The following is a 21,075-nucleotide window of genomic DNA, read 5'->3' as shown; positions in this document are numbered from 1 at the left end:
CTCCCGGGGTAGCAATCTTACAAATTAATTTGAATCTAATTATCTGGGTAAGAATTCAAATCTCAATTATTACCAATTCTCAATGGAAACAATAAAAGAGCATTATTTTTGGGCTCGTGCTCAGCTGAAACGCATTTGTGAATTGCTCAGACTCATACAGAATAACAGTCAAGATTCTTGTATGGATCAATTTCTCACTCATCCTCATTCCTCTACCATGAAGAATGGGTGGGCCCACCAACCATCACCAACTAATAAATCACCACTGACAATCAGGCAGTTGGCAGGTTTGGACTTGGGTTGACTTTCCTGGAAGAGTTCCTGCAGTGGCCATGAGGGTTCGTATTTTTTTTTTCAATGTTATTAAAAACTATTTTGCTTTTTGCCTATAATGCGAAACATATACTTATCACATTTAACTTTAAATTCAAAAGAAACAACAGTGAGTTCCTGCCTTCTGTAATTAAATGTGTACACTATTAAATGTTTTCAAAAGAATAGTCCCTAGTACCAATTCTTCCTTTTAATTTAGTCAAAAAAAATTATGATGCTCTGTATTAAGCTTGGCTTGTTATGTAAATCCATCCGTAGATGTTTGACCACAAACACATAATGAAATTCACTAAGTTGACTTGTGATTTATCACAAGATAAAATACCTATTCTGCAATTATTTAGTCCTCAATGCCTTTCTGCCACAGTCTAGGATTGTTAACGACTTCCATGCATTCTGAATTTTGCAGCACACAAAGTAGGGTTGGGCAATATGACAAAATTTTCCACTGTCAGCCCAAACAACTGCAGACTACTGATATATTTGTGCATATATGTGTGTGTGCACCACTAACAAAGAAGTGATTTTTTTCCACTGAGCTCAAACATATTCTAGTTGATACTCATGAAAAATTAAAAGAAAATAAAGACTTACTTGCTTCTTGTTATAATACTGACATGAGTACTAATTTGAATAGGGAGGACTAAATGAGAACTGTGACCTACCTGGTGCTATATCGACACTTTTTGACCTACCACAAGCATTCCACCAAAACACAGAATGCCTTATGATACTGGCTGGGTGTAGATGAAAGTGAGTAAATAACTGGGACATGAAGTTTAAAAAATAAGCCGTCTTTTGACTAACTGCTCTGCTGGCAGTACAACAGGAATCTCCAATCTCTTCCTTCAATCGGCTAGGTTCCTGCACACGCATTTAATGTCAGCCTTTCCAACTCACAGCAGTATACAGCAGAGGTTAAATGGATGTGTGAACATCTGTCTTGCAAAGTCAACAACGTGCCATTCAACACATTTGTCCTGCTTGCCAAGGCCAAGGGTTGTGTGCTTTATGGTCACAATGCTGCTCTATAAACAGTTCTAGGATGGCAGAAAGACAGATAGAAAACTATCTAATTAGATTAAAAAGATTCAGAACATCCCCGTAAAAACAGATACACAAATGCTGAGGGTCTGAATGGAAGGTAAGTGGAGATGTGGATATCAGGGTGAGAATGTCAAACAGGGTTAGAAATTAAGTTGTTTTGTCCACCTTCCACTATGGCTGGTGGATTCAAAAATCTATCAGCCACTAAGAATATTGCAATTGTTTTGTGGCTGGTGAGTTAAACACATCCAGCAGCCACGCGTATATTTTACCAGTGTTCAGCTGATGCTAGCTTCCAGCCCTGTTTTACACCCATGTTTGAAGTGACTATAATCAATATTTTTACGACTAATATTTCAAAAGTCAATGTGAAAACAATATGACAAAATGTGAAAGGAATCACTTGTAGTGATGAACCCATAGAGAATGAGCTCCTAAATCTGAAGCTTGTCTCTTCTTTACAAAGCTTTTATAGCAAGTTTCAGCTCATTGTTTAGCAGCCTTAACTTTACTGTTTTGGTTCACTCTCACTGCTCTCATTGCGTCATTTTTGGCAGCACTGACAGTTTTTTTGTACGCTAAGCAACAGCAGACAGACACAGCGACTAGCTGGTGATCACAGAGGCGCATTTAGAGGCTAATGAGCCAGATATATCTCCCAGGAATTGATAGAGAACAAACACAGAGCTAAACAAAGTGCAAACTGGACTTTAAGTCGACTCCAAATGAACGATAATGTTGCTCCATAACTGGTAGATGTGTAAACAAGCGAGTGCTTCCTAACAGTGTCACATCAAGTTAGGGTCACAACTTGTTTTGTCTAGGTACTAGGTGCAAATGATACCATAAAATGTGGTTTCAATCTGATATCAACTATTATGGAGCTAGAATAGCGGGTATCAATACTGATACCAATACTTGTTAATACTACAAGTGTCCTATGTACTTACATATGGGTAAAAGCAATGTGTCAGGTGAATAATCGAGCTGCTAAAGACTTCTTTTTCTTGTTTTATTGTGTATGTACCTCTCAATTAGCTGAGTCCTTAATAAAGTTTTGAACAAAATTGAATTGAATTAAATAACTGCTAACAGTTCACAATCACAGTTTGAAATGTATCACTAATCAATGCTGAAGATCCACTTGGAATCAAATTTTAGTTAAACTAGGCTACTACATACCTGTACATTTCTTCTGCCTAAGCCTCACTGGAACAGAGCGCTATGCACGCACAACCATACATTGTTAAAGTGCACACAGCAGTGGAGAAGCAAAGAGAAAATGCACTAGATGTATTAGAGGAAATGGGACATTATTTGTAGACTGTTTTCCTTATGAAACACAAATAGGTACAATGTAGAAGACAGAGAGTAATCTCTATTATGGAAATTGATCCTGTTGATGCTAGAATCAATATTCAAAATGACAATTTAGTATGAGTAGTATCATTATTGTTGTACCAATCTGCCCCCTAGGTAAACAAAAAAATCTGTTAAATATAACAGTTCTATAAACAACTATATATACATAAACATACATACATATATTATATATTATATATATTACATGTTATAAAATGTTATCGTTCTTTGAAAAAGAAATCCAAACATGATTCACTGTTTTGTTCATTTGCAGTAAAAATAGCTTCAGTGTGCAATGTTTGCTTTTATTGTGTTGACATTTAGGGATCATCCCATTCTTTCAGTCCCATGGGGATAAAATGTACTAATGATAAACTTGAAGACTTGAATACTTTTGAACAACTGATTCCCCGGCATCATACCACAACAATTTACATAATACTGGTGGTAATTACATGAGTGTTGATTCCAGACTGAAGGATCTCAACGAAAAGAATGGGGACTGGAAAACTGTCATAGGAGGAGAAAGGCCTCTCATGACTTAGTGTGGAGCAGTTTACAAAGTTAGGAGGGTTTTTGGCATTGTGCCAGAGGCTGGACACTGATAAATGAGATTGGGGCTGGCAGAAAATGCATCTTGACAGCAAGAAACTCCATCAACATACCTTCAACCGTTTGACCACCTCATCGTTGCTGATTTTGTCCGTAATCTCCTTCACTCCGGGAGGATAAATGATCTTTCCGTCCCCCGCCGGTTTCTGCTGTTGCGGGAACTCCATGCTTGTTGGTATCTGGTCCACACGGTCTTCTACTGGCCTCTATGGGTCAGAAAACAAAAGTTCAACACAACCATGCTACCGCACTTACCAAAACCTTGTTTTAAGCATCATTCTCATTTGCCAATCATACATTTTGCGCACTAAAATTTACAACAGCGCACCTGTATATTTAACGATATTCTAATCCCGAAAACTTTTCAGACAGAAAGCCAACATTAAACCAGCATTGTGCATATTATTAGCTCACATGCTAAAGTACCCCCAGCTAAACATCAGCTCCATATTTTCCGTAAATTTCTCATGAAACATGGTATCGCTACAGAAACAACCTCAATTGCTATTCCGGTAACCTTACAGCTATTTGAACCGCTAAGTTGTTGGAAAACCACTTTAATAACACCACAAGAGCAGCCGGTGTATGTCTACTGTCATACAGGTTATCAAATTAGCTAGCTAGCTAGTTGCAGTGCAAACATCAATGGCTAACAGCTAGCATTTTGCGGGAAGTAATGCTAGCAGCGAGCGGCTAATGCACGTTAGCCGTGCTAGCTCACTGGTTAGCCTACTTTGCTAACTTAGGCCGCAAACTATTGAGGTACCCATCACATCTCCAGCTACAGACAATCACAGAGGAAGTAAAGTATCCTATCATTGCTGCCCGAAATAGCGATGCTCGTGGCCAGTTCCTGTGGTTTACAACAAATGCAACTACTTTATGAAGTTTAAAAATCAAGCTAATTTACTTGTTACTGTCTTTTTTCAACTTCAACGCATCGCTCCGTACTGCCGCTAGTTTACAGGCGAAGAAGGGCTGCTACCGTCGCCCTGAGCCCTCCTCTCTCACCACCAACTTGCCCCCAAAGATGATTTTTTAACAACCCAGCAAATGCAAAATGAATCTATTTTGAAGTATACAACTACGACTAAAACCGCAGGATGTTTGCCAAGCGTCTCCTCCTTTGTATTTACCTCTCAAGTGGGCCGTTTTAATTCATTAGTCTGACACAGGTTGGGTTTAGTTTTCGGCACAAAGCTCTCTGTCCGTTCAGTCAGTGCTGTCTGTGTGGAGGCTGGGTGCAGAGCGCCCCCTCGGTCTCTCAGAGGTACTGCAGCACCAAATACATGGCGGGAGACAGAAAACAAACAGCTCGCGCACTCAAATCACCTTCTGTCCTTCACCACAATGTGGGGTTATTTTTTATTTAACTAGCAAACTGCTCAACTTTTTTTCGTGAATTTTAAGGACTAGGCTACATTCACATATACGAGGTGCAATTTTCAATCGTTTGGTGCCAGGTAAACAATTGAAAATATATTAATCTATCAATATTAATCACTATCATAACTGTAGTAGTTTAAGTGGCAGTTCGGCAATATTATTTTCTACTAATACATCTATTGATATCGCTTTATATCGTTTTGATTAAAATGAATTCAACGATTTAACTTTCTCCACAAAGTGATGAAATGTGAGAATAGTGACACCTGGTGGTCAATTGATAGTTATTGACAATATCAAAATGTGGTTCAACTTTACCCATTTGATGAATGCTGCAGACCATCTGCTTTTATTTGAATAAGCTTATTTACCGCAAAGAACCCCAACTAACGCCCGTTAGTTGGGGTTCATTGTTTAAGTAGCAGCTGACATAATATACAATGTTTAGCTGCTTATGTGCATTCATAGGGTAGGGTCTACTGTACCTGTAAAAAGGACTAAGTTCCTAAATCATCAGGAACAGAAAAAAAAGAATAAATGACTGGGGTGTGGGTCACAGTAATCTCACAACCCGTAATATGTAAACACAAAGTGGTATAAAATCGGAGTTCAATTTAATAAAAAATAATTCTAAAGTATTGATTATTTTTTCCTTCAGTAACAGCCTCTAACATATGTATTTAACATATACCATGTCTTAAAATCACAAAGTTGTTCCATCAACCAATTTAAAAACTAGACGGAACTCCAGATGAATTTACTGATAAAAATTACTTACTGCGTTGTAATTAACTACTTTTCAGAGGAAATATATACAGTAGTTGTTTTGTTAAAAAAAACAACAACAAATAGACAAAACAACAACAAAAAAACAGGGACCATGTGTCAGGACAAGCTTTTATTTTGAAGTCACTATGTTGACTTCCGGTGTTAACCTCTCTAGCGGACTTGGCACGGTTCACACTTTCTGATGTATTTTCACCACTTGGAGTGCTGTTAGAAACCATAACCCTGAGTTACTGCACTTTGGTTACTCTACAGTACCATGTTTTCAGCTCCGAGACTCCCCGATGCAGCTCCTCGGCTACTTACTTAGCTCCGTGTAGCCGCTAATGAGAGCAACCGCCGGCTACAGCCCGGTCACGGAATGCCTCGGAGGAAGAAAAACGGCCAGAGCCCGGCTAGAGTCCCCGGCGGACCGCCAGAGGGGGGAAACCTTGGTCACAACACGAACTACCGACTACCTCAGGGATTTGACGGAGCCATGGCGAACAACTTTCCCTCCAGCACCTCGCTGTCCAGCTCCGACAAGGAGAAAATCGTCAAAAGCATGCAGGAGATGTTCTCACACCTGGACCCCGAAGTTATTTACATCGTGCTGTCCGAGTGTGACTTTAAAGGTAGCACCAAATACGGAACACCAGTTATCCAGCCTCCTGCGTGGAGATATGTCTAGCCTGTTAGCCGTGTAGCTTGTTAGCAGTGTATTTCTAACAGCATTTTACTGCATTAGTGTATCGTGGAGGTCCCATGTGTATTATTGACAGTATCAGCAGTCATCTGAAACTGCACCTTGCATTCCTTGGCGGGCCAACCCACGCACAGTCCTCCACCTGTTGTGCCTGTTCAGATGAGCCACTAGTCCCTGTGTCCCTATCCCTGTGTCTGCATTTTACTTGCATAGCACCAGTAAGTGTCATCAAGTGATTCACCAATTGATTGTCAAGACAGTGATGTGGAATAGAAACAGAAGTAGACTAAACAAAAGCTGCAGAGACTAGTTCAAATTGCCTATATTGCTAATAGAAGAGTAAAAGGCAGTTTTAAAGTCTGGGGGACACAACGGAGAACATGTAACCATGGCCCAGTCACTGATCCCAGGTCAGGTATATTTTACAAAATTACACTCACAAAAAAATCAGTTTCTTTGCATAAGCGCTATCATGCTTGCTGTATAAGGGGCAGAGTGGCAGCAAAGTTCTTTAAAAGTCTGAGAAGTATTAGAAGTAGCACAGCCAGGTTCTGTAACAGCACTTACTCAGAGGGTGCCCCTGTCCTTAACTCCAAAACCAACAATTGTGTGGTTGTTATTCTTGTCATTGTAATGGTATGTTTGAAATGATGCTCATCATAGTTGACTTATGATGAGAGCATTGCTGCAGCAAGGCTTCTTTTGCATACTCTTTATTTTTCAATTTTAAAGGTCCCATATGATGCTCATTTTCAGGCTCATACCTTTATTTAAGTTTTCAAAATAACATGTTTGCATGCTTTAATGTTCAAAAAACACAGTATTTTTCTCATACTGGCTGTCTGAATATACCTGTAATCACCCTCTGTCTGAAACTCTCAGTTTTAGTGCCTGTCTCTTTGAGACCCACTCCTGAAAAAGCCCAGTCTGCTCTGATTGATGAGTTTTTCTGGGTACTCCACATCTGCATGTTTTTTGCAGCCTGAGTAATAACTTTAATGGCACTGTTTTGGCACTTAATATCTTAATAGATAGATTTTCAATGGAATTGCATCTCAAGGCAACAGTAAGTCAATGTTTACTTCTTGTCAGCTGATGTCATTCACACACACTGCAAAAAATTCCAACAAGCAAAATACAAACGATGGAGAGGTCTTGAGTTAGCAACAGTGGGGCGAGCAATGCAAATCACACTATAACCCATCATATTTTTGATGTTTCCACTTTGACAGAGAAATCCTCCCACCAGATTAAAAGAAGCACATTGCGTGATGCTTACTGATGTTTTCTTTTTTTAATTCTAAATATGCTCCTTCACTTTCCTTGTCATTGGTCTCCCAACAGATCATGGCTCTGTCTAGCAGCTGCATCTCAAGCTCCTGTTTGCTCCAAAATAGTTTTACATCATGATACACAAATAAATTGGGCAGGAAAACAAATGTGTATTTTAGATAGTAGTATATGGGTGGAATCACAAAAATTCATAGAGGTCCTGACCGATTGTTTAAAAGCACAGTTTCTTTATTCAGACTGTGTGCATTTCTCTGTGGATTGAGCATTTTGACAGTTTTTATGTAGCCCATTTACTTTGCTTTATGTCAAAAAAGAAATTGAAATCTGACTTTTTACAATACTGGACCTTTAGTGTTTTTACTTTATTGTACTGTGAGCTCATCAATGCAAATTGCCATCAACTGCAATCAAAATTATGTTTTGAAACACTGAATCATGACTTGAAAATTCAACCTCTCTTTTCTTTTTCTTTGTGTCTGTGGTTTTTGTTTGTGTTTTAGTTGAAAATGCGATGGACTCTCTGTTGGAGCTGTCTGTGGCGGCAGAAGTTGCAGCCCCGATACCGTCTCCTGTCTCCGGCTTTGAGCGCACTGCTGCAGCCCTGCTCAGCCCAGGTCACTTCTCTGAACCCAAACCAGGCCCGGACTTCTCTAAACCATCACAGCAACCCTCCTCTCCTCTCTCTCCCAACCTCCTGACGGCAGAGCTGGACCTGCTAATTGATCAGGAGCTAGAGACACTAACCGCACAACAATGCGGTGAGGAAGAGCACTCTGGCAGCCAGTATTTATCTGTTGGTATGAACCTTTCCTCTTTCCCTCCACCACCAGTCCCACAACAGGTCCTCCCAGAGCTGCTCCAGTCCAGCCTGCAGCCTGGATCTAGCGGGCCATCTGAAGGTGGCCTGACTGAGCATGTTTCCGAAACGTCTTCTCCGCTCGACCACCTCAGCACTTGGGAGGACAAGCGCATTGAAGAGCATCAGTCAATGGTGGATTTCACACATTTGATGGCGGAGACGCTCGAAGACAAGCCGAAACCTCCTTTGGACCTGGCAGCTTCAGGACGTCCCTCGGCTTTCCAGGTGTATAAAAAACTAGAGCCATCACACACAGCGTCAGACAATGCTGCAGTCGGCGGAGGAGCAAGATCTAAGGCGTCAAATCAGGTGCCGCTTGGATGCATGCCGACAACCTGGAATCTGCAGGCACCAGTGTTTGCTCCCCGTATCCATGGAAACCTGGGGCCAGCCTTTATTACCCCTGTGGCGCACACGCCTCCTAACTGGCCCCGCCAGCCCAGATTTATTTCTCCCTGGCTGAGTCATGGCCCCATCAGCCAGGCACCTCTCAAACCTTCTGCTACTATTCCAAAGTCCTGGGCCCTGCCTGCTGCTCCATATCCTCCTGCCCAGCACAGCAGGCTTCGTTTGGAAGGGACGGTCCTGGTGTTGCTACGTGGGGCTCCAGGATCTGGCAAGTCGACCTTGGCAAGGTAAGAATGCTGAGATACTCCAACTAGCGATACTCTTTAATAGTGTATGCTGTTCGAGTGTGTAGTTTTCCGCTGGAAATATACTTTCTGTTTAACCTTGCAACAATCAGTGTACTGTTAAAATTAACACACTTGTAACCTGTGTGTAGTGCCTTGGGCCCCTGTTCAAACCAGAGATGTTTTATCAGTGATGATTTGCCAAACAGATAGCTACCAAACAAGACCACATCACATCATATAGAACAGATCCGATATGTCATTGGTGAGATGATTAACTATATAAAAAAGTAGTTTTCTGTCAAGATGGCAGTGATATATTTAGAAACTCTGTGACAGACATCGTTGCTCAAAAGTCGTGGACTTTTACTGCTGCAATCACAAGCTGTGTTACATCACCTGAAGGCTGCTTTTATCTCTGTGTTTCTCTGAAGAGCCTTGTTAGAGCATAACCCAGGTGGAGTAAAACTGAGCACTGACGACTATTTCACTCGCGATGGAAAATATCAGTTTGACCCCAATGCTCTGGGGGAGGCCCATGAGTGGAATCATCAACAAGGTAAACAACGCGCACACACAGTTGGGATAAGAAGTGATGCAGCAGGAGAGTCAAGAGTGAAAAGATTGTGTTATCTATGTGATTGATTGCTATTGTTTTCCTTTGTGTGTAAAAATTAAATGGTTTATCTCTCTTGTGCCAACTTTGTCCACAGCCAAGGCGGCTTTTGAAAGGGGCACCAACCCCATCATCATTGACAACACCAACATGCAGGGCTGGGAGATGAAACCCTATGTGGCTCTGGTCAGTATGACAGAAGCATTTAGTTTCTTAAACAAAAATGTTGTGGGGTTACATAACATTTCACCGGACCGTATAGTTATGAACTGTAAAATTTCTTTCTTTCTGTTGTAGGCACTGAAACATGGATATAAGGTGCTGTTCAGAGAGCCGGACACTTGGTGGAAGAACAAGGCCAGAGAACTGGAGCGGTGAGAGAGACAGGGACTACATCAGCATCTGTTTTTAATGTAGAATGTCACTTACTATTTTACGTATTAAGAGCGAGATGATGTTGGAGACAATTATGCGTATTTCAGTTTTATGCTTAATATCTGTGTGTGTGTGTGTGTGTGTGTGTGTGTGTGTGTGTCTATGTGTCTATGTCTATGCAGGCGTAACACACACAACGTGCCATTGGAAAGGATCCGATGCATGCTACGTGGATACGAGCGCTTCGTCACAGTCCAGTCCATCATGGGCTCACAGATACCTGTGATGAGACAGCAGCTTCCTGTGGAGAACACAAGCTCACAGTGAGTTTCACCAATGAGCGTTTGTCTGAGGACGGTCAGCTTCTTTGTATTTATGTACCCGATTGTGACTGGCATAACGGGGAGAAGCATAGCAATTTAAGAATACATGTCAATATTCTGTGAATGACATTTGAAGTCAATGTGGAATACTGCAAAACTACCACTGACTTAACTGCAAGCTGCACAAGATGTGTTGATTTGTTGATGTGTAGATGGAATTAATTCAGCGTGAGGGGTTAGAATTGTGAATATGAGACATTTATACAGCTGAAACACAGTGGAATTGACTGACTGTTGACTATTGATGCACAGTATTTTTATTTTTACTTTAAATTGATAAAACTGATAAAAATTACAAAAAGTAATTTGTACCAGTTGTATGATTATTTTCAATTCACATCTATTTTCTAGCAGGGACTTAAACTGTAAATGTCTGTTATGGAAATAATAATAATAATAATTATTATTATTATTACTTTTTAATTTGGCATGTATTCATTTCTTTCCACCACAGGTTCATCACTCTGTTACCTTTAAGAAATACTTCACCCACAAAATGATCATTTGTATACTTTAAGTTGAATTGATGAAGAAAACATTGTTTTTCTCGCATATCTTGGATGACCAAAGAATCCAAAAACTTTTAAGAAATCTTTATGAATTTAAGTAAATGGGGTCGATGTTTAACAACATCAAACATATCAAAACATCCATCTAAGTCCCACACAACTGGTGCAGTATAATATAAGTTTGATTAATTTAGTTGTATGCTCAGTATTTCCCAACAGATGTTTTTATATAGTTTTGTTGATTTTAAAAGCAGACCCCCATGACTTAAATTCATCAAGAATGTTCACCTTTTTTTTCGGGGTGTCTGGTGGCTCAGTGGAAAGAGCAGGCGGCCCATGTATGAAGGCAGTGTCCTTGCCACAACGGCCGTGGGGTTCGACCCTGGAGCCAACCCTTTGCTGCATGTTGCCCCCCCTCTCTCTCCCTCTCACACTGTCACTCTGTCCTATCCAATAAAGGCAAAAATGCCCCCAAAATAATCTTTAAAAAAAAAAGAAAAACAAAGGGGCACGCAAGAAAAACAAAGCTTTCTTAACCATTTCAGCTCAACGCGGAATTAGCGCTCGATATACATACATACATACATGATCATTTTATGAGTGAAGTATTCCTTTAAGTGAAAAATTGTTTTTATAGTTGTCAAATAATAGATAATTCTAGTATAAAGGAAAAATAGAAACACTTTGTGGTTAAAATAAATGGAAATTATGACATTTAAGATCATCTCATAAACATGAATCATCTAACATCATTGGGCTAAATCAGACAAATTGTTGATATGTTGCACATTTATTAGTTATGTCAGTTTTACCATTCATATCTCTCTTGTTTCCTTTAGGCCGGTGTCTTCTGTAACACCTCATCCTGACCTTGTAGGGCAGCCTGGATTGATGGAAGGGTGTAAGAAACCCCGCCATCAGCTGTATTCCTCCCTCCCCGACGTGTCATCTATTGGTCGCTCAAGCGACATGGGAATTCCGGAAGACGGCACCCACAAATCTACAGAGTCCCTCAATTTCCAACCAACCGGAAGACTTTCGGAAAACGCTGAAATGTCTGATGTCGATGACGACATGGATTTGGGGGAATTGGATTCTGAGTTGGACACCCAGTTAGAGCAGAACCGTCCGAGAGGAGATCAGAGAATCCCCGACTGCATCGTGGAATCCGTGATGAGCGAAGATCATCATGGGGATGAAATGCCTGTGGCTTTCTCTGAGTCTATCGCGCAAAGAGTCAGGAGAGAGAGGCCGAGCAGGAGGTCTGCTTTTGAGGGGTTGGAGCCTGCAGATTTGGTGAAAGACACAAACCAGTCAGACAGCAAAGCGAAGGAGAAAGAAATGACAAAAGAAACAGAAGTGGGTGAGATGGCGAGGGATGGGGAAGAGACGGGAATGCCCGAGATGTTGGATTTTATTGGAGACTGGCCCAGTGAAGGGTCTCTTGAGCAGCGGCAGGTTAGGAGAAGAAAAAGGGATAAAGACAGAAATGGGAAAGAGGATGAAGGCCTGTCTCAAGAAGCTAAAAATAACCCAAAGACAGTGCAGTCAGGACCTAATGTGACAGAGTTTCAGAAGCTTCTTGATCTTATCCAGACAGGAGTAGCTGACATTCACGCTGGGTCGTCCCGTTCGTCATCTCTTTCCGTGAGCTCTGGTGAGGAGCTAGAGAAAGATGAGGAGGCAGGTGGCAGGATTGAGGAATCCCACGGCAGTAGATCTAACAGCAGCAGAGGTGAATTACCCGACTGTGTGTTAGACTGGAAGGCAGCTGACTCTTGTAAGGTCAGAGAGGAGAGGATTGATAATTTGGAGGCATTTAAAACTGAAAATAAAGCGAGAGCTACCACAGAGATTGTGTTAGAGATTAGCAGAGAAACACAGTCTGAAGATTTGAAATCAACCAATCCAACAAATCTTTCTACTTCTACTGCTGACTCACTAGGTATCTCCAAAACTGTGGAGACAAATGTATGCCATGATGAGGAGGGAAGCGACAATATCGAAGGTGTGACCGAGCCTGCTGCTGCACATGCTGATTCGGACAGGAATAATTGCACAGAGCATGGCAGAGAGACAAGAGCGGAGGCTGATGGGAGTCACATTAGTGAGAGTCCTGTGTGTGAGGGCTCTGTAGAGGCAGATAGTGGTGGTTTCAGTGGAGGCAGTCAGGAGAGGAAGCAGCGTCAGGGTCGAAGATCGGGAAAACAGTGCAAACTAGCCCTCACCTTCACTCAAAACTGCCCTGATTCTTCAACGAGTCCTCTCGAATGTCCTAACAACACAGTCCAATGTATAAACATCACTCACAGTAGCACTGACTTTACCCTTAAACCTGACCTGTTCACTGAATCTAAACCTGACGAACTGCAGCCTCCTTCCCCACTTCCCCTTATAGACACAGGCAACCCCACCCAGACAGAACCTCAAGACTTCGCTCTTCTTTGGCGCCTCAATCATCAAGACGTTTCTGACGATGCAGCTGCGGGCAGCCACCCCAGCGACATCACAGTACTGTCTGGAGACTCTTCCCACTTTGTGCCGGAGTTGTCCTCCGCCGTCTCCGCAGCAGTCGCAGTTCACCCGTGCGGACATAGTGAGGTGCCCTACCGCGTGGTGCACGAGAAAGGCACTCAGGTGGAGGAGAAAGAGCTTGGCGCAACACAAGACCGGCTGGAAAGTTTGCGCATTCTCAGCCGGCATTTTAAACTGGTTAGCTTTGATACTTTAGAGGATCTGTATGATAAATGCCATCAGGACCTAGAGTGGACCACCAACCTGCTGTTGGACTCTGGAGAGAGGTTCTTTAGAGATGAGGAGGAGGATGGTGCAGGGTGGGGAGATAGGCAAAGTACATCCAATCTGGGTGGAGCTTTAGGCAAGATGAGCATCACCTTAGATGAGCATCAGTCTGAAGGTCAGCCAAAGGGAGAGCCAACTGCGTTTAAGGAGGCGCCTCAGCAGTTAACCTGTGAATCGGATGAGAGCCCCAATAATGATGATGCGCTTTCTTTTGGAGGTGCAGCTGTTCTATTTAGAGACAAAGATCATCTAGATACAACCTCAAACTCAAAAGCTTCTCCTCAAACAGACCCTACTCTGCCTCATGCAGCAAACGAAGGAAACGGATGTGGTGACACTGAACACAAATTGACATCTGATCTGGAAGACGGCGCTTGGGGTGGGAGCTTAGATGATGGAGTGATTATTGAGGAGTCAAGACTCGAGATGGAGGAGGAGATGGCAAGTATGGATGAGGTTCACCGGCTGCTGCAGGCCGAGCTGGAGGAGATGGAGAGAGAGCAAAAACAGAAGGAGGAGGAGAAGAAGACTGAAAGGAGGCACACGGAGGAGAGAAGGAGCAGACACTTGGACATTCAGTGTGTGGAGCTTAAACTACCCACTGAGCTGGCCCTGCAGCTGACTGAACTGTTCGGTCCTGTCGGAGTAGACCTAGGTAAGTAAAGCCATGTTTTCACCAAACACTTTCAGTATAGTCCCCTTAGAACCGGTATGTAACCCATACAGACATCTAGTCTGTAGATCTGTTCAGTGTTTCCACTGCAGACAGTAACATTTGCATATTTCACATCTCCATAACTGGCCAGTCACTACATAATGTGGGTGCTATTGTTTGTTTTATAAAATTACAAAACATATTGTGTGCAGCCCTTGAGATTCTGCAAATTTGAACTGAGCTTTAACACACTATTAGATGACCTGAAGAGCTTGTTGGAAACATACTGAGGCCATTGTTTTCATTAAAGGAATTGCTGGACCAATAAAAGTAAGTATTTTTATACTTCCCTTGTACTCAGAAGTATCATAACGGTATATGTCCACTCCGGTCCATAATATTCAGGCACATGCCCCTCTGATGACTATGCAGTGCAGATGGACCTGAACCTGGCTAAATTGCTCCACCAGAAGTGGAAGGAAACCATTCAGGTGAGCTCTTTAAAGGCACTATAATCAGTACATTTATCCAAACAATTTATCAAATGACAGTGTGAAAAGTTTGCTTGTAGGGATGAAGCTACAGAGAAGAATCACCCAAATCTGCAGCTCCATAGAGCTTTACAGCTAATTTCAGCTCATTGTTCAGCTGTCCTATATGCCAATTTTGTTGTGTTCACAATTCTTTCTGCTGCCCCCAAGTGGCCAAAAAAGCAATATTGTAGGTTATTTATTTGGCAGTGACCGCTTTTACATGCACACCAGTCATTTTTTTAAAAGTATTTTTATGAATATGAAAATATTTCCATTTTAATACAAATGCAAATTAAGCGTTTTCCATTTACAACATGCTGATATTATCCAGCTTTCAGGAGCCCTATTTGGACTTACAGCACATTCAGAATATGTGTCTCTTTTGGGTTTTTACTGTGATTTGCGACACACAGCCTCTTGTTTGTTTATTGTGCATTATCATGGATAAATTGTTTTTATTATCATGGTTATATTGTTTTTATTATCATGAATACATTGTACCCAGACCAACTAGAAAACAGTTTGTAAGGCTGTGGTAGACATGCATACCTAGAAGAAAAGCTCACAATTCTGGTTAAAGGGTGAAACATGGCTCCTTTTAAACATGATGAAAGACTGATTCGTTATGTCAATGCAAATATAAAGTACCACCCTGATAGTCTGATAACTGTGAGTGGGTCTTAAAATAACTTCGAAATCTGTTTTACAGGAAAAGCAGAGACAAGCAACTCTTTCCTTTAACCTGCTTAAGGAAAGTAAGTTCACACACAGACACACACACACACACGCACACACACATGGACACACACACACACACATGCACGCGCACACACACACAATCTTAGACACAAACTTAAAATCCATAGAGCATAAAGTAATGATACCTTTGCTCAGAAAATGATCAATAGTGTGTTACAGTCACACACAGAAACCTGCATGTAAACACAAGCACGGTTTTCTCATATTAGTTGTTTAACTTTTGAACCTGTTTCAACTTTATGTTTGTTATGTTGTGTTATCCTAAATTCCTAGATTCAAGATATGTCCCATATACATTACAGATGTTTATCTGTCTTGTCCCAGTCAAGCAAATAAATGCTAATGGGAACAACATTTTTCAGACATGACTTCATTTGTTTCACATTTTGTTTTAAATGTGTAGGTTCAGCACACTGGGGTGAGTCCAAGGCGGCCAGAACTGGATCACAAGAGCGGACACAGGCAGCACATTTCCTAATGAGTGCAGATGCGTCTCTGGACAGTCAACCAGAGGCCCGTGGTCAGATGCCGTTCATGGACCACTGGAATGTGTCCCATCCACATGTGTCTCTAAGAGATATTATAAAAGAGGAGCAGGCTCTGCAGGAGAACATGAAGAAGGTAACGTATACACCTGCTGCACCTGTGGACTTGATTATGGAATAATGTTGCTCCTCTCACACTCTAACCCCTCTCCAAACCTCCTCCTCTCAGACCAGACAAAGTCGTGCAGACCTCGACCGGCGTGATGGAGCCACCCCGCTGAAAGAGGACCAGCTGTACTCCCTCTTCCCCACCATCGACAGGCATTTCCTGCAGGACATCTTCAGAGACCACAAGTGAGAAAACAACTTTGACACTTTGATTTGTTTGACAGAGATGCTCAAGCATTATTCTATACCCAAGACTGACTTGTATATGTGTTTTTTCTTTGTGTAGTTACAGCCTGACGCAGACGGTGCTATTTCTTCGTTCTCTACTGGACGAGGAGCCCGTCAAAACAGTGGTCGCCCCAGAGGCCCCTCACTCTGACCACCTCAGAGCAGCCAGCAAGGAGAGGGAGAAGGTATTCACTAATACAAGTGAAAAGAAACAAACAGTGAAAAAGAATAAATGTACACCTCCATTTACTATGTCAAACATGTTAACTATTATGGCTGCTATTTAGGACAAAGTAGAAAATGTAAGAGTTTGTCTGCAGTAAAAATAGAAACATCACTGTAAATGTGCATCTGCAAGAAAGCATCACTGGTTAGTTATTAGTATGTTTCACTCAAGCTGCAACCTCGATAGCTGAAAAATGATGCCTAACTGCCAAAAACTGCATCTCATTGAATGATCACTTAAAGTTGGTACCCATATTAAATGTCCAATTCTACAGCAGTGATAAATGTGTTTACAGCTGGTTTTATTTTTACTTAAAATATGAGTTTTTCCAGAGGGAAGGAAGGCACTGGCAGAGTCAGCAGGGAAAGCATTAGGGTCTGTAATGAATAAAATGCATGGACATTACACCAGAAAACACTGCATCTGGTATAACTGTCTATTATTGGTTTGTACATTATGAAATGCTCATTGTATAATTTTTTTTTCTGTGGACGTATTAGAAACGGCTCACAAGCATCTTTGTATCCTTTTTGTATTGGTATCATCAGTTTCTTATAAGCCCATGTGGGCTGGTCACAATTAAGTGCATGACACTTAAATAAACTAATCAATCGATACAGCTTGGTTTAAGAATCGGTTTCTCTCTCTATAGCTAATTTTAACATTCATGACAATTGTATGGGTGATAAATTTTCATATAACTCACCTGTTTACATTTTATTAAGACTAAGACTGCCTGCCGATAGTGTCCTCTCAGTCAGATCCACTCTCTTTGGTCCGCAAACCTATGGGTGACTTCACGGTGGCTATGTGCATTGTTTTTACAGTATGTAATTTTACTCTGTCCTTTATTGAATGTGTCAGAGGCAGAAGCCCCTCGAGTCCACTGTACTGGACTATCAGGATACGGAGGATCCAGAGTATGAGGACTTCAGGGCCGAGGCCAGCATGCAGAGGAGACGACAGCTCGAGAGTTTCTCCAAGGCTGCCGAAGCCTATAGGCAAGGACGCAAAGAAGTGGCCTCATTTTATGCACAACAGGTGAGGAGCAGAATGTCCTACTGTAGTACTATGAAGAACTTTGTAGGTATTTTGAAATTCTGGGTGTGGTGACATACACTGCATTTGAATTAATGTAAACAGAATCATTCAGTGTCCCTCTTACTCATCAGTATGCATCACATCTTTCATAGGGACACCTGCATCGCCAGCTGATGCATGAGGCCAATCACCGAGCAGCAGCTCAGATTTTTGAGAGGGTCAACTCCTCGCTGCTGCCCAAGAACATCCTGGACCTCCATGGGCTGCATGTAGATGAAGCCCTAGAGCATCTGGGCAAGGTCTTACAAGAAAAAACCACTGGTAAAGGATAATATACTGCACAATATATGTCCGAAAGTCTTACATCAGGGATATTCAAATGGGGCCAGACACAGCATCCCAGCAGAGGTCAGGTGTATGCAGGGGCGTGGGAAGATATTTAGAGCTTAGACCAGACCTCTGTTGTGGGGTCTGGGGGATCCTCTCCTGGCACTTTTTTTGTCATTTAAATTATATTTTGATGGTTTTTATGCCCTCTGGCATTATAGTTATGTCTAAAGCACAAAAAAAATCCTAACAGCAAGAGTAATCTCGCAGCCCATTGGCTATTGTCCTTTGATGATAAAGCCTCTGGGGGTGACGGCCAATATTTCAGGCAGATCCAGTGTGGCAAGCAGATATCCAGACCAAGACTTTATTTTCTGTTTGCCAGTCATTACATTATTATACATCTCTATAAGCAGATAGAAATAACATAATAATAATAATAATAATAATAATAATAATAATAATAATAACTTAGCGGATGGGGTCTGAGATTCATTGCGGCCAGTGCATGTACATAGATCAAGTGCATGTATCTGCCTGTCTGGAATTGTTTTAAACTGGCTCACCTCATATCTTTGTGGAAGAAAGTTTTTTATATCTATGTAATAATGTCTCCAAACATTATGAGGTTACCTGTGGTGTACCACAAGGATCAATCTTAGGACCTTTACTTTTTAATTTATACATGCTACCCCCAGGCAGTGTCATCAGGAGGCATGGCATCACAGTCACATAGAGCTCAATGTTGCCTAACTTTTGAACTGTATTTTAGATATTAAGGCTTGGATGTCAAAGAGCTTGATCAAGTTTTAAGGTACTGGATGGCCTTACACCTGTTCAAAAGTGATTGGTTAGTACAGTACTTCTTGGACTACAAACACACCTCAAAAAGAGACTAGGACACTTTTGATACTAAAAGCTTGTCACCTACAGATTCTTCACACATATGCAGATATTTGTCTATAGAGATTAGCAAAGCAGTGTTGCGCCTCAAGTCTAGAGTCAAACTAAGGATGTGACTGTTTCATGTTTAGATACATTTGCAGAAGTTGGTGTTTCTGTCTCCTTGTTAAACTTTATGCACATTGCTCCTCCTAACTGTCTTCTGTGTGTGTGTGTGTGTGTGTGTGTGTGTGTGTGTGTGTGTGTGTGTTTTTTTTTTTTTTTTCCTTCTTTGGCCTCTTTGAGTGTAGATTACGAGCAGGGTCTGTGTCGACCTCAGCTCTCTGTCATCACAGGAAGAGGGAACCACAGCCAGGGGGGCGTGGCCCGCATCCGCCCCGCTGTTATAGACTACCTCACCAACAAACACTACAGGTACACACACACACACACACACACACACACACACACACACACACGCAAAACACACATGCACAACATGTTCACTGTCACCCACCTTCTCTCCTTTATCTCTTCATCTGTCAGGTTCACTGAGCCAAAGCCGGGTCTCATGTTGGTCTCTTTGAAGTGACGAGAGCCTGGTTTATTGGATTCAAGCTAAAGCTGCTATGGGGGACAACACACACACACACACACACACACACACACACACACACACACACACACACACACACACACACACACACACACACACACACACACACACACGTGTCTCTTTGTCTCTCTCTCTCTCTCTCTCTCCTTCTACAATGCCAGATATACATTCACTACAGTATATACAGTACACTTCTCATTTCCTATTTCTGTCAGTTTTTTAACCCCCCTGTCTCTCTCTCTGTCTCTCTCTCTCTCCCTTTCTCTCCATCAGTCATGTGCCCACTAGAAATTAAAATTAATTGATCCCAGTATTAATCATCTTTAAATTAAGGTTAATTTTAGTCAAAATCCTAATTCAGATCTTAAAAAAAAAAAAAACGTTTTCTGTTGTGTTAATGAAAACTGGATAACTGCATAGGTGTGAAACACAAACAAGGTCTTTTAATGCAGCTGCAAAGCTAGAATGTATGTAAATTTTATATTTAAAAAATATTCTATATTTTGGCACATTTTGCTTTACATTTATCTTCATGCCTTTTAAAGAAAAATCCCTCTTTTGAAGGCACTATGTTGAAAAAGGTGCTCTTAATCCTCGCTAATCATCAGCATTTACTAATCTGGAGTCATGTTTGAGACATAATGTGAGGATTTTATGAAAGTTTGATTTGATTGCTCGCTGTCTGTGCCGAGGTTGCACTGTCGGATTTTAAGTAATATGGAGTCCTTTTTGAGACACAATTTAAGCGTTTTATTCGACGCCAATTCTACCAAATGCTCAGAAGGGAAGAGAGTTTTCTCTTTTGGTTGCAGTGTTTCAGTGCGTTTTGTTCACCAGGAGGCGAGACTGAAACTCTTGATGATAGATGATGAAAAGGCCAATAAATAGGTTGAGCAACCTCATTAAATAGTCTGAACACCCTCCGCTGTCACATCTGCAGCAGTCGGTCTCCTTTGTTTCAGCAGCTGCCTCTGCAACACACTGCAACTGTTCATTTAATTAAGGCCCAGCTTAGCTGCTAACAAAATGTCAAACTCAGGTAAAAATTCACTGTAAGGTTTTATCTTTCGAGGCATGTCGATTGTTTCCAGCCCGTTCTTGCTAGCTTCTTTTTAGCCCACTGTGCCAAATTTACATGTAGCAGTTGTATTCATGAGGTGGCTACTCTATTTTTGTAGATTTAAAATAGCTTCTGTATTTCTTTGTGATATTTTTCATAATTATGCAACAACAATGTTGACAAATTTTACTTCTTGTACATAATTTTGTGAACACATGAATTATGAAGAGAAAATATTGTATTTTTTTATTCATCTGTCCAAATGGTTTTAAAGAGGATATTGTATTGTGAAATAAACTATTTGTCTACAGTTTACAACTTGCGCATGTATGAGTTTACATCGATGTGTATGGATCATAGTGGAAGAAATAAGCCTGTGATACTGCCATTTTAACAAAACAATCATCACAGAACA

General features: G+C 41.4%; 2 protein-coding genes across 3 annotated transcripts in view; one reads left to right on the top strand and one right to left on the bottom strand.

Annotated features, from left to right (window-relative positions):
- pds5a (PDS5 cohesin associated factor A) overlaps positions 1–4,591 on the bottom strand; it is a 31,220-nt gene extending 26,629 nt beyond the window's left edge. The window contains exons 1-2 of one of the 2 annotated variants that reach the window (XM_042484932.1): positions 4,491–4,591; positions 3,408–3,560 (exon numbers count right to left, since the gene is read on the bottom strand). In XM_042484932.1, the coding sequence (XP_042340866.1) occupies positions 3,408–3,521 (114 nt within the window). In that variant the 5' untranslated portion in view covers positions 3,522–3,560; positions 4,491–4,591. Of the gene's footprint in view, positions 1–3,407; positions 3,561–4,264; positions 4,341–4,490 lie in introns of those variants that run through there. The other variant, XM_042484933.1, reaches the window with a different exon arrangement.
- A 1,125-nt stretch (positions 4,592–5,716) lies between these two features.
- Positions 5,717–19,852, top strand: n4bp2 (NEDD4 binding protein 2). Its single transcript, XM_042485300.1, has 16 exons — positions 5,717–6,140; positions 8,005–8,998; positions 9,430–9,554; positions 9,709–9,797; positions 9,909–9,985; positions 10,169–10,309; positions 11,718–14,335; positions 14,741–14,826; positions 15,578–15,623; positions 16,031–16,248; positions 16,342–16,466; positions 16,567–16,693; positions 17,599–17,775; positions 17,928–18,096; positions 19,296–19,419; positions 19,531–19,852. The coding sequence occupies exons 1-16, from the start codon at positions 5,888–5,890 to the stop codon at positions 19,574–19,576; spliced, it is 5,415 nt and encodes a 1,804-aa protein (XP_042341234.1). The 5' UTR covers positions 5,717–5,887; the 3' UTR covers positions 19,577–19,852.
- The last annotated feature ends 1,223 nt before the right edge of the window (positions 19,853–21,075 follow it).

This window comes from Plectropomus leopardus, chromosome 4, assembly GCF_008729295.1.
Source record: "Plectropomus leopardus isolate mb chromosome 4, YSFRI_Pleo_2.0, whole genome shotgun sequence".
Lineage (NCBI taxonomy): Eukaryota > Metazoa > Chordata > Actinopteri > Perciformes > Serranidae > Plectropomus > Plectropomus leopardus.
Note: the sequence above shows the minus strand (reverse complement) of the source record. Positions and strands in the feature narration are given on the sequence as shown.